General features: G+C 54.9%; 1 protein-coding gene across 2 annotated transcripts in view; it reads left to right on the top strand.

Annotated features, from left to right (window-relative positions):
• KCNN3 (potassium calcium-activated channel subfamily N member 3) overlaps nt 1-12,562 on the top strand; it is a 156,584-nt gene that overhangs the window by 85,889 nt on the left and 58,133 nt on the right. For both annotated transcript variants that reach the window (XM_062193643.1, XM_062193642.1), the window contains exon 3: nt 5,663-6,081. In XM_062193643.1, coding sequence (XP_062049627.1) covers nt 5,663-6,081 — 419 coding nt within the window. The remainder of the gene's footprint in view (nt 1-5,662; nt 6,082-12,562) is intronic.

Below are 12,562 nucleotides of genomic sequence, written 5' to 3'. Positions count from 1 at the left end.
CTGGGACAGTTTATTCCAGACTGGACTACTTTTCGGAGACTTTTCCATGGCACGAGGTGAATTATCAGGTCCTTTGCTAGCTACAGGCTTAGGGCTGAGTTTTCTACAGGGAGTTCCATCGTGGGTGGTTAACAAGGCCACTGGTAATTCATCCTTACCTTGGTACGACACCGTCATCCACCTGCCCAACCCTGTAATCAGTGAAACTGTACTCACTGCCTACTGTGTGCCGGGCACCATCTCAGCCCTGGAGGGAGATGGCAGGACTCTGTGGAGCCCCCCCGGTGCTGACAGCACATGAGGAGGCTGTGTGCGGAGCCACAGAATATGGCTCTGTGGTACAGGAGGGGCGGGGTGGGTAAGGGCCGCAGACTCCACCCCCTCATTCCTCAGGGAGATTTGTTGTCCAGGGTAGTAAGTGGTAGTTCTTGATCCACTGTACAAGCATTTTACTGAACACCGGCTATAGGCTAGGATCTGGACCAGGCAGTGGGGCTTACCATGAGGGACAAGGAAGACACAGACAGGGTCTGCAACCAGTGGATCCCAAGCCTGGTTACACTTTGGAGTCATCTGGGGAGCTTTAAGAAAAATCCCAGGGCCACTGCCCCACTCCTAGATGTTCAGATTTCTTTGGTCTGGGGTAGGCCCACACATGGGTATTTTTAAAAAAGATTTATTTATTTGAAAGGCAGAGTGACACAGAGAGGGAGAAATGCAGATCTTCCATCCTCTGGTTCATTCCCCAAATGGCTGTTACAGCCAAGCCTGGGCCAGGCTGAAGCTGGGAGCCAAGAATTCTACTCAGCTTCTCACGTGGGTGGCAGGGGCACAAGCACTTGGGCCCTCTTCTGCTGCCTTCTCAGGTACATTAACAGGGAGTTGGAACCAAAGCAGAGCAGCAGGGATTCAAGTGGGCAGTCATATAGGATGCTGGTGTTTCAGGCAGCTTTACCCGTTTCACAACAACACTGGCCCCTCAAGTAATCCTAATGTGCAGCCAGGTTGAGAGCTACTGGTCTAAGAGGAGCGACAGCAAATCTAGCAACACAAATAAATGCATAATTGAGACTTGTGCTTTGCAAGAACCACGGAGGCTGCTGAGGGAGGAAACAGCAAGACGGGCATCTGTAGCCCGCCCCAGAGCTGAAGGGAGTGAGGCAGCGTTTGGAGCATTTGTGATTCTGGGCTCCGCAGGGAGAAGGCGCAGGGTGTCCTCATACAGACAGCGTGGCATCTTCTGGGACACATTGTCCCACCCTGCAGGCCCACAGAACCCTGCGTGGAGCCCTGCAGAGCCTGCTGAGGCTCTTAGTCTCTGCCCCATTGCCCTACCGTGATGCCCTCCCACGTGCCTGATAGGTCCAAAACCCCCAGGCCAGCAGGCTTCCCAACCCCTTGTGCAGTTTTAGAGTAGCTGGCAAAATGCAGTCCCTCTTGGTATCTGTGTTAGAGGATCTCAACACGAATCTCAAGAGGTAGGCAGGGTCAGGGTCAACACTCCAGGGACAAGAGGTGGGCCCCAGGCTCCCGTGGCTGGCCCAAGATCACACAGCTAATAACTGCCCGTGGGAAACTTCAGGCTCGCTCTCTGGCTTCCAACCCCACGACCCCACATGGCCCCCACTACCTGCAAGGCAGGCAGACGTGGCCCTTGGACCAGCACTGTCGGTCATCCTGGGCGGAGCTGCTGGTGGCCATCCCCTTCAGCTCAGGTGGCAGAAGATCCTGTTCCCCATCAAGCTATCAAAGGCATCTGCTACTTGGGCGCCTTAGTTCTTGCCCGGAGCAAACCCGGTTACCATAGTAACCGGATGCGAGTCTTTGTTGCGGGGTAGATGGCTTTAATTTCATGTTTGAAGAGTTTGGCCAGGCAGTCGCGTTGCCATGGCTTGGCTTGTCGGGCGCAGTTAGGGGCAGAGGGAGGCCTTGGAGTGGCCGTGAGGGTTTTCTGATGGAAAAGCCCAAGCCCTGGGGGAGGGAAAGGGAGGCCCCAGCTGGTGCTGGCAGCTGCCTCTCCTGTTCAGAGCTGGGCCTTCCTCACTGGAGCTCTCTCAGGGGCAGGCCCTCAGCAGACAGGGGCCATGCCCAGAAAGAGGGCCTTCTGCTCGTGTTTGTTGAATGACTGAATGAGCAAATGATCTTTGTGGTTTAAGAAGCCCTTGCACACCCGTGTCTCTGTTCCTCCCCATCAGAGTTTAGAAAAGTTGCAAGGCTTGGAGAAGGGGAAACTGGGGCTCAGCCAGGGCAGAGACTGCCCACATGGTGCTGCCGCCCTGCCCTGCATTCCCACTGCTGCTCTTGCTTTCCATGGCCCCAGGGAGTCAGAGGAGACTCCTGTGTTCACATCATGGGACTGGATTGACTCGCCTCAAGTTCATGTCAGACCTGATCCATACTCCTGGAGGGATCTGGTTTCATCCCCAGAGGCCCTGGGGCCCTGGGCAGACACTGCAGCTGCTCAAGGGGTAGTGAATGGGAAGGTGATGCAGGAGGAAGAAGAGAAGGCACATGGGATTGACCTCAAAACTGAGCAGAAGCCCAGTCCCAGGAGGAGACAGTGGAACGTGCAGAACAAAGGAGGCCCCCATTCCCTAACCTCCCAGTGCAGGGCACAGTAGAAGGGAAGGGGGGCTCTGCTCAGCGTCTGCCCAGCCCCTCTCCCAGCCACACTGACCCAGCCTCTACCCTACCCCCTCAGGGTTGAGAGTGTATTTCTAGGTTAAATAGAATCCCCCACCCACCCACCCTTGATCCAACTCATGTCTCTAACCCAGCCTGGTTTCCTTCCAGCCTGCAGCTCAGGCCCTCCTGGGGGGGTTCATGGCGGCCCCTGGCCAGGATGTGCCTATGCTGGTGCCCTTCTTTGGGTTTACCGTATCACAGCGCCTCCTGCCTGGAGGCCAGCATAAGCCCTGGGGAACAACAGCTCTCTGTGGCCCTGGAGCAGGCCTGCTGTCCTGAGCGGGGCATACGCAGGTGAGCTGGCACAGACAGCAGCCAGAGGTGCTGGAAGGCTGAGAGCCCAGAACATGAGGTAGTGGGGGGCACACCTGCCGGGAAGTCTGCACCCCAACAAATAGCCCGTCTCAGGCCTCCAAGACTCAGACTCTGGGAAGTGTCGGAGCTGGCTAGGACCTTCAAAGCTTCTCATTTCCCAGATGGAGAACGAAGCCACAGAGGGAAAGGATGTGAAGTCCTTTTCACAGTCACCAAACATCGTGGGGACCCACAGTGGGCCTTCCTTAAGAGCAAAGGCTGGGTCTTCCCCGTATGTGCAATCCAGCACTGAGCATAGGCTGGGCACACAGCAGGTGCTCAGGAAGTGCTTGTCTGAGCAGGCGTCCTCATGATGTGACGGCAGGAACCTCGGCTGCATGCAAGGTCAGGGCTAGAAGGAAGCTTTGACTTTATGAAGCTCAACTCTTGTTCTGGAGAAAGACCGAGACCCCACCCATTAATAATGCTAAAAATGGGGCAGGTGTTTGGTTTAGCAATGAGGATGCCAGTTAAGGGACCAGCATCATGGGGTGGCAGATAAAGCCCCTGCCTGCGATGCTGGCATCTCATATGGGTGCCAGTTAGAGTCCTGGCAGTTCCACTTCTGATCCAGTTCCTTGCTAATGGCCTGGAAAAAGGAGTGGAAGATGGCCCAAGTGTTTGGGCCCATGCCACCCATATGGGAGACCTAGAGAAAGCTCCTGGCTTTGGCCTGGCACAGTGCTGGCCATCTTGGTCATCTGGGGTGTGAAACAGCAGATGCAAGAGCTCGCTCTCTCTCTATATATATATATAAAGCTCTGATTTTCAAATAAATAAATAAATATTTGGGAAAAAAAAAGATGCCAGTTGAGACGCCCATGTGCCAAATCAGAGTGCCTTACTTCGAGTCTTGGCTCCACTCCCGATTTGAGTTTCCTGTTAAAGCACACCCTGGGAGGCAGCAGTGATGGTTCCAGTAGTTGGGTCCCTGCCACCCACATGGGAAACCCGAACTGGGTTCCCAGCTCTTGGCTTTGGCCCAACCCTGGCTATTGCAGGCATCCTGGGAGTGAACCAGTAAATGGAATCACTCTCTGTCTTCCTCTGTCTCTCAAATTTTAAAAAATGCTAAAAAATAATAATCGCTGATACTTATAGCAGTGTGTGCTGGGTGCCAGGCAGCATTCTTCGCACGTTGTGTGTAGTAGCCCATTGCAGCCTCAGGGGGCCTCTGTGCAGCAGATATTATCATCATTGCAGGCACAGAGAGGCTCAGAAACTCGCCCAGGATCACAGAGCTAGTTAGTGACAGGGTCAGGCAGCCCAGCTGCAGAGCCAGCACACACGGCACTGCCAGCAGTGCCCCGGCCCCCTCTCTGAGTGGGGAGCAGCCCTCTGTGCCAATCCTTGTGAGCTCCCTCATGCAGGAAATGTCGCTTTCACTTCTGCATCCTCCTCTAGCACTTGGCTCTGGGTCTGCACACTCAGGGCTGTGTGTTTAATACAAATGAGCTGCTCATTGTCATGAAACAGCCAGTGGGCCTGGCACTTTGCAGCTAGAAGCGACCTTGGGAAGTTTGAGTCAGGAGCAGGTCCTCTGATATGGGATGCGAGCGTCTTAACCACTAAGCCAAAGACCCCCATCCCCACCAGCTTGGGGGGAGAGGGAAAGAAAGAGATCTTCCATCAGCTAGTTTACTCCCCAGATAGCTGAAATGCTGGGACGGTCAAAGTAAGGAACCAGGAGCTTCTTCCAGGTCTCCCACATGGATGCAGAGGTCCAAACACTTGGGCCATCCTCCACTGCTCTCCCAGGTGCATTAGCAGGGAGCTGGATCATAAGCGGAGCAGCCAGGACACGAACTGGCACCCACATGGGATGCCTGTGTTGCAGGTGGTGGCTTTACACACAACTATGATTATTTTTTTTAGCATTTTTTATAATTTGAGAGACAAGAAGACAGAGAGGCAGTGATTCCATTTACTGGTTCACTCCCAGATGCCTGCAATAGCCAGGGTTGGGCCAAAGCCGGGAGCTGAGAACATGAGGGCTATATGATAAAGGGTATCACAGAGGGCACTGAACAGCCAGAGGGCAAAGGCCGCAGGAAGGGCTGAGGGCTTTGACCCCTCTCTGGGTGGCCCCTCCAGCTCCTCCAGGTAGCCCTGTCTGGAAGTTCCCTGACCCTGTCCTGCAGGAGTGTGACAGAGGCTTCGTCTCTGGCCATAAGTGATCACCTCAATGCCGGCCTCTGTCTCCTCCCAGGCATGGTAGCAGGGCTGCAAGTTACAAGCCTCTGAACAGAGCTCAGTTCCCCTGGCCCCTGGCCCCCAGGCCCCATCCGGAGGCTGCCCAGGAGGCCTGGCTGCTCATTAGCATTCAGAGACCCTTAACACATTAGGAATTGTGTACCTAAACCAGGCTGAAGACCAGACCTATGATTTTGCATTATACATCACAGTGTCCTAGGAGGCCATCTACAAAGGAGGCAAAGGAGGCCCAGACAGCGAGAGAGTCTGAGTCAGGGCCCCCAGGCCGCCAACCAGGGCCCTCTCCACGCAGCAAGGGCTCTAAAGTACACCCCAGGTGGGCAGGCCGCCCCGCCCGCCCATCCTCCCTCCACCCCGCGCCGTGTCCCCTGCGTCCTGGCCACTCTAATGGGCTCTCTGCTCCTGCCAGCTCTTCGTGATCGACAACGGCGCGGACGACTGGCGGATAGCCATGACCTACGAGCGCATCCTCTACATCAGCCTGGAGATGCTGGTGTGTGCCATCCACCCCATTCCCGGAGAGTACAAGTTCTTCTGGACGGCACGCCTGGCCTTCTCATATACCCCGTCGCGGGCCGAGGCCGACGTGGACATCATCCTGTCCATCCCCATGTTCCTGCGCCTGTACCTGATCGCGCGCGTCATGCTGCTGCACAGCAAGCTCTTCACCGACGCCTCCTCGCGCAGCATCGGGGCCCTGAACAAGATCAACTTCAACACCCGCTTCGTCATGAAGACGCTCATGACCATCTGCCCGGGCACCGTGCTGCTGGTGTTCAGCATCTCGCTGTGGATCATCGCCGCCTGGACCGTCCGCGTCTGCGAAAGGTACTCCCGCGGTTTCTGTTGTGTGGGCTCCCGGGGCCTTCTGAGCAGAGAGGCCCGGGCTGGCTGGGCGGGGAGCGGGAGGAGGAGCAGGGGGCACGCAGGCTGCCGGTCTGACGGAGGAGGCAGGCATGTCCCCAGCCACCTCCTAGGAGCAAACAGGAAGTACAGAGGAAAACTCTGAAGTCTGGTGCGGAGGGAAACTGGGACAGCACACGCGCCCTCCCCCGCCTCTCTCTGCCTTCTTTGCCTAACAGGTTGTTGACCCTGACTCAGGCACAACAAGGTTGCTATTCCAGGACATCTCTCCCTCTCGGGGACGAACAGTGTCTCACTTCTGGTTTTCTAAAGGCTCTGAGAAGTCCTGCAGTAACGAATCCAGTCTACTTTTACTCCTTCACCTTCCCAGAAGCAGGTCCCCGCAGCCCCCTCTGTTGTAAAACACTCTGAGGGCTGGCTGCTCAAAATCTGCTCCACACGCCAGCTCCGTCAGTGGCCCTGGGCGGGAGGGGGCGAATGCAGAGTCTCAGGCCTGACCCCAGAGCCAGGCAATCATAATTTACATTTTCACGAGCTTACCTGTGATCTGTGGGAGGCACATGACGCTGGGGGCAGGATCTTCAGGAGATATTGTTTTAGGAGGCCAGTGGCTGGTGGCGGGGCAGCGGTGCTGAGGAGGGGGTGTGGCCTATGAGAGATCTGGGGCCCAGGGACGCGATGCTGGCTCCTCAGAACAGCCACCCCCAAGGCCAGGGGCAGGACTGTGGGTCCCTCCTCCTGCCACCACCCAGAAATGGCCTTTGTGACTGTTCCTTTTCAAGCTGGCCCTGGATTTTTATTTTAGTCTGATGTCATTTGGGAAATCTGAACCATGGTTAGAAATCTGGGTTCTGCCCCCTCAGTGGCTGTGAGACCTCGGGCAAATTGCTTAACCTCTCTGAGCCTCGGTTTGTTTGCTTCCCCAACAAAGGTTGCTTGAGTTAGAATGAAGATGTGTTCACTGAGATTGATGGCTTTTGTGGTGTTGGGGAACAGGGCCAACATCCTGTGTGGCTTACACAGGTCCTGGGCGTCACCTTAATTCATCGACACCTTATTTGATCATGGGCGTTTCAGTCAACCACAGACTTCATACATGGAATTGTGTCGCCAGGGGACATGGTGGGCATATGGGGGAAGAACACCCTGCAGCGTTCACACCGCGATGCCCTCAGCCAGTAACAGCATTCTCGGCATGGACCCTGTCACTAAGCAATGGGTGGCTGCACCACCCAATCCCTGCTGTGCTGCTGGGACATGCCCCGGGGAACAGGACACACAGCCAGGGAGGAGCTGGCCCAAGCAGGTGGGCCTGGAGAACCACATTCCCCACCTATTTTGAGATGCTAGGTTCGCAGATGTTTTCCTCGGATTCAAGCCCAGCAGACACGAGGGCAAACTGGGAGGGCTGCCCCCAGAGACCCCGTGCAGTGTCCCCAGGATGTGCCACACCCACTTATTCAGACCTGGTCCCTCCCCCTGACTCAGCCCCTGCTCTCAGAGGGACCACAACCCACCAGGCCTCCCGGCTTTCTCCGATGAGCAGATGTTCTTCCTGCCACGGAGACAGCAGGTGCTTTCCGACGTACTCCTCGTGCTGCTCTTAGCTGGGCAGTGTCCTGCCAGTCACTTGACCACTTTGGGCCTCAGTGTTCCCGTCTATAAACCTGGGCTGGTGTACCTGTCTCTCAGGCTTTACTGTCAGGGTCAAACAAGGGACTGTGTTTGAATTGTATATTGCATACAACGAGAGTGAAAATGAGTAAGAGTGGGGGTCCCTCAGCAACTTTTGGGGATTTTGCCACTGACTTAGAATACACTGACTCCCACCATATGTTGGCCCATGCTCTTCCTGTTCTCCTTTCTTATTGATGGAAGCTAAGTTTTGCAACTGCCTTAATAATTGATATTGCAAAGCCCTTCAAGCACTTTAAGTTTTCCACGTCCTCTGATTGACGCTTATTTCAGATGAGCAAACAGGCTAAATGAGCCACAGAGTACCTGCAAGAGAGCCTGGTTGTTTCTAGAAGCTGTCAGGAGCAGAAGCGATGCTGTTGTTTACTGGAAATAAGCATGTTTCGAAGTGTGTTGTTTGCAAAGTACTTTGTTGCATTTTTTTGTGCTGTTGGGGGGTCCTCCATAGTTTCTGAGCCATGTCTGTTCTCCTGAAGGCGACCACGAAGCGTTTGTCTCTGCAGACTCACAGACCTGACTGAAGACCAGGGCAAAGCTGCAGAGAAACATGTATATCAGAAATTCTAGAATTTTCTGTACTCTTGCAAGAGCCGCAATGACCAGGGGCTTCTGCTTAGATGTAACGGCAGGCATGTTACAGCCGTTGTCATGGGGTTAGCATCACCCCTTGTTTTTGGGAGCTCACACTATGCTAGTTTAAAAAAAAAAAAAAACAAATCACAGGCCAGCACCGCAGCTCACTAGGCTAATCCTCCACCTGCGGCGCCGGCACCCCGAGTTCTAGTCCCAGTTGGGGCACCAGATTTGGTCCCGGTAGCTCCTCTTACAATCCAGCTCTCTGCTGTGGCCTGGGAAGGCAGTGGAGGATGGCCCAAGTCCTTGGGCCCTGCACCCGCATGGGAGACCAGGAGGAAGCACCTGGCTCCTGGCTTCGGATTGGCGCAGCTCTGGCCGTAGTGGCCATTTGGGGGGGTGAACCAACGGAAAGAAGACCTTTCTCTCTCTCTCTCTCACTGTCTAACTCAGCCTGTAAAAAACAAACAAACAAAAACAAAAGAAAACCACCTGATTTTATTTATTTGAAAGGCAGAGTGATGCAGAGAGGACTCTTCCATCTGCTGGTTCACTCCTCAAATGGCTGCAACAGCTAGGGCTGGGCCAGCCAAAGCCAGGAGCCTGGAACTCAATCCAGTTCTCCTACATGGGTGGCAGAGACCCAAACACTTGGGCCATCATCTGTGCCTTTCTCAGGAGCACTGTCAGCAGGGAGTGGGATTGGAAGTGGAGCAGCCGGGCACCCCATAAGGGAGGCTGGCATTGTAGGCAGTGGCTTAGCCTACTGTGCTAGTTCTGTGTAGCATGCTTCATATGTGCCCCAGCTTGTCCTTGAAGCAGACTTGTGATTGACAGTCCCCATTTTAGAGTTGAGTAAGCTGATGTAAATAGAATAAGGCCAAGGTCATGGAGCTAGGACACATTGGCCAGAATTTGAACCTGGTTCTGATCTGGGCCTCATGCTTGTCTCGCCAGCCCTGGCTGAATCCTGCCTCTTAGGAGTGTGGTGGCCTGGACTCTCTCTGTGACCTTCCCACTCTGAGAGGCTCAAGGCTGTGAGGCTGGCACCTAAATCCCAGGCTTGCTGCTTCACCTGCCTCCACGGTCTGTGCTCTTGCCCCTTGGGTCCCCGGCTCCATGTTCAGTGCAAACGTGTGTATAGTGGGCCCTGTGTGCAGCACCTGGTTGCCCCCACTGGAACCTGGGCTCTTTTTCTCTCAGCTGGGCTCATGTTGGCTGGGTCTTGGGCTCCTCTCTCTGAATCGTTGTGCCTGACAGGAGCGACCTCACTCAAGGTCAAGGCCCATGTCCAGAGGCAGCAAGTGTTTGCTGACTGTCGTGGTGGGAGGCTCAGCCCCTCTGCCTCCAACAGGACAGCCAGGCAGGGCCGTGGCTCCAGAGTCCCCGTGTGAGGCCTTTGTGACTTCCGCCTGTGCCCAGCCCTGCTTCCCTCACGTCCCTCAGACGAGGATCCTGAGAGCAGCCCCAGTAAACCCCTGCCCCCGGATCTCAGAGCTCCCCCGGTACTCTGACCTGTGAGCCCTGTGGGAGACACATGTAGGCGTGCTTTCTCCTAACCAGGCGGGGCACTTCTCCTGCAAAGACCAAGCAATTTACCAAGCTTAATGATCATTGTCCTTCCCTGGTGTGTCTGATGAGTAGGATTGGCAGAGACCTTCAGACGGGAATTATTGAACCAGAGGCTGGACTTTCCAAAGCCAGAAGCAGGGGATGCTTTGGGGGAATGAAGCCTCAGTGCTGGCTTGGGGCTGGGGGTGGCAGTGCGGACAAGATGGACTTGACCTCCCTGAGCCTGACCTGAGGGTGCTTCTGTCATCTCCGGCATCAGAGAGGGTGAGCAACACCCGGGACCACACTGCAGTGTGACAGGTTCTAGCACAGCCCATGGCAGCTGGAGCCTGCATGCCAGGTGGCTTTCGTCAGCCCGGACTTGGCTCTGACTGTGTACACACACTCCATGAGTTGCTATGGAAATCCCTCAGCAGCAAGTCGCATTTTAAAAGACAGTTCTCATATCTTGGGTTGACTTTTATGTGACAATAAAGCTTTTCCACATCTCCTCCTCCCCCCAGTCGGAGAGGGAGTCAGTAATTCCACTGGGCCCTGGGGCCCAAGAGGTCAGGACCCCAGCGAGACGTCGCATCATGGGCTGCGAGGCCTGCCAGTCGCGACAGCTGGCCTTCGCCGGGATTCTCCTGGCTGCCTGCCCACCTCCATGCCTCCCAGGGCTGGTGGTGGAACCTCCCCATCAAACACTGTCACATGCAGGGCAGCCTCCCCGGGGAGGGACTGGCCAGCAGCAGGGGTCTCAGTCCCAGGGGCTGCAGGGTGGGACAACACCCCCTGAATACCCTCTGCCCGCTCCCACTGGTGTGTTTATATCTGCGGGAGAGGAGCAGCAAGGCCTGCCACCATACTGATACCGTAGGCCGAGTCTTGCTTGGTAATGGCCTTCCCGGCCACTCACTGGAGCTCCTCTGGACTCCTCCCTCCTGCGGCTGCCAGTTCCGCACGCACGCTGGCCCAGCAGCCGCCTCTGATTGTGCTGCCATACATGTTCGTCTTTCCCTGCATCCTGGTATTTCCTGGAGCAGTCTGGTGCTAATGCTAGACAGAAGCTGTGAGACCCATTACAGGCAAGACCGAGAAGGATGCTTTCCTGCACCGTCTTCCACCTGCTTGGCTCCAGCAGTGGCAGGGAGCGCGAACACGACTCCTGCCAGCTCCCGGCTCTCACAGGGGGCTTGGGCTCCAGGAAAGCAGGAGGGAGCCCATCTAGAGCCCAAGGAAATTGAGACACTGGCTAAGCCATGTCTCTTGGACCTCAGAGTAGGGAGTTGAGCCCTGCAGGGCAGTGCTGAGCAGAGCCTGAGGGCCATGGGGCTGAGGGCTGTGGCTTCGTAGGAGCCTCTAGTTGGAGGCCCAGCCTCCAAGGTGAAGCACGTGCACGATGATCTGCAGGCACTGTGGGAAGAAACAATCAGAACTTCTGCTAAGTTATTTTTAGCTAAAGACTCGTATTTAAAATACAGGTGGAGCGTAGTACATGTGTGCAATTCATAACAAATAGATGTCTAGCAGAGGATGCTGGCTGATACATTTTAACTGGTAGGAGAACATGGTTTAAAAGTTCAGGGTATCAGAGAATGAGTAGGGACAGGAGCGCATCCTCCCGCACTGGAAGGAGCCTGCTGGACTGAGGAACCGTACTGTCTTGCTGGAATCCTCCGGAGTCGGCATTCTGCAGGGCGGAGGGCAGCCCAGGGCGGCTGGTGCCAGGTCTGGTAGATCACTCAGTAGGGAACAGGCAAGGATCCCACGTGAGGCCTTTGACAAATAGCTGCAGCATCAAGAGCAAAAGATAATCCTGAAGTCGCAGAGGAATGCTTAATTAGGAGAGACAAAAAGCCCCATGGGAAGATTCCGAGGCCAACTCTAACATGCTACAGGAAAATGGCATCTCTGATGGAGAAGAGTGGGCAGATGGGAAATGAAAACGTACCTGGTGCACGTGAGCAAAGAGTACCAAAAAACGAAAACTGGGTTTGCAAAATTGACACTCCGCCCTGAGGGAGGGCATTGAGCTTTTGCTGTTGTTGTTGTTCATGTGGAATAGGGAGGCCAAGCTTTTAAGTCCGGTAGGAATGCAGAAGAGATGAGACAGAGGGGTAAAACCCCAGTAGAATTATTGTGGAGGAAGCAGCCAAAATCACAGGAGAAAAGCATAGTCAAGGATATACATGATGAGAACTTTTCCAGAACCGGCTTGGGTGGGGGATTTCCAGGGGGAGGGCTGGGAGATCGCAGCAGGCACAGCAATCTGGCTTCTTTTTTTCCAGTTAGAAGGGAGGCAGGGAGCCACCCCTAGACAGAGCCTGATACATTTATTTATTTATTGCTTTTTGGAAAATGTATTGAGTCACAGGTGAAACCATCCCGGCAGCACCTGGGCAGCACACAGCTAACTTTTCCTTAGGAACCCTCAATTCCAGGAGACGTAGGATCCAAGTGCAGGGCTATAATGCTGTGATCTATGTTGTCACTCAGGTGAGACAGCAAAAGAGGAGCTCAGGTCCTTCTAATTTTGTGGACTTAGGCAGTAAACCATCTACACTCAGGGAGCCTGTGCACCACGTGACCAAGGGACGACTCACAATTCAGTTTTACTGGTGGA

Source organism: Lepus europaeus, chromosome 5, assembly GCF_033115175.1.
Source record: "Lepus europaeus isolate LE1 chromosome 5, mLepTim1.pri, whole genome shotgun sequence".
Taxonomy (NCBI): domain Eukaryota; kingdom Metazoa; phylum Chordata; class Mammalia; order Lagomorpha; family Leporidae; genus Lepus; species Lepus europaeus.
This window is presented reverse-complemented; position numbering and strand designations above follow the sequence as displayed.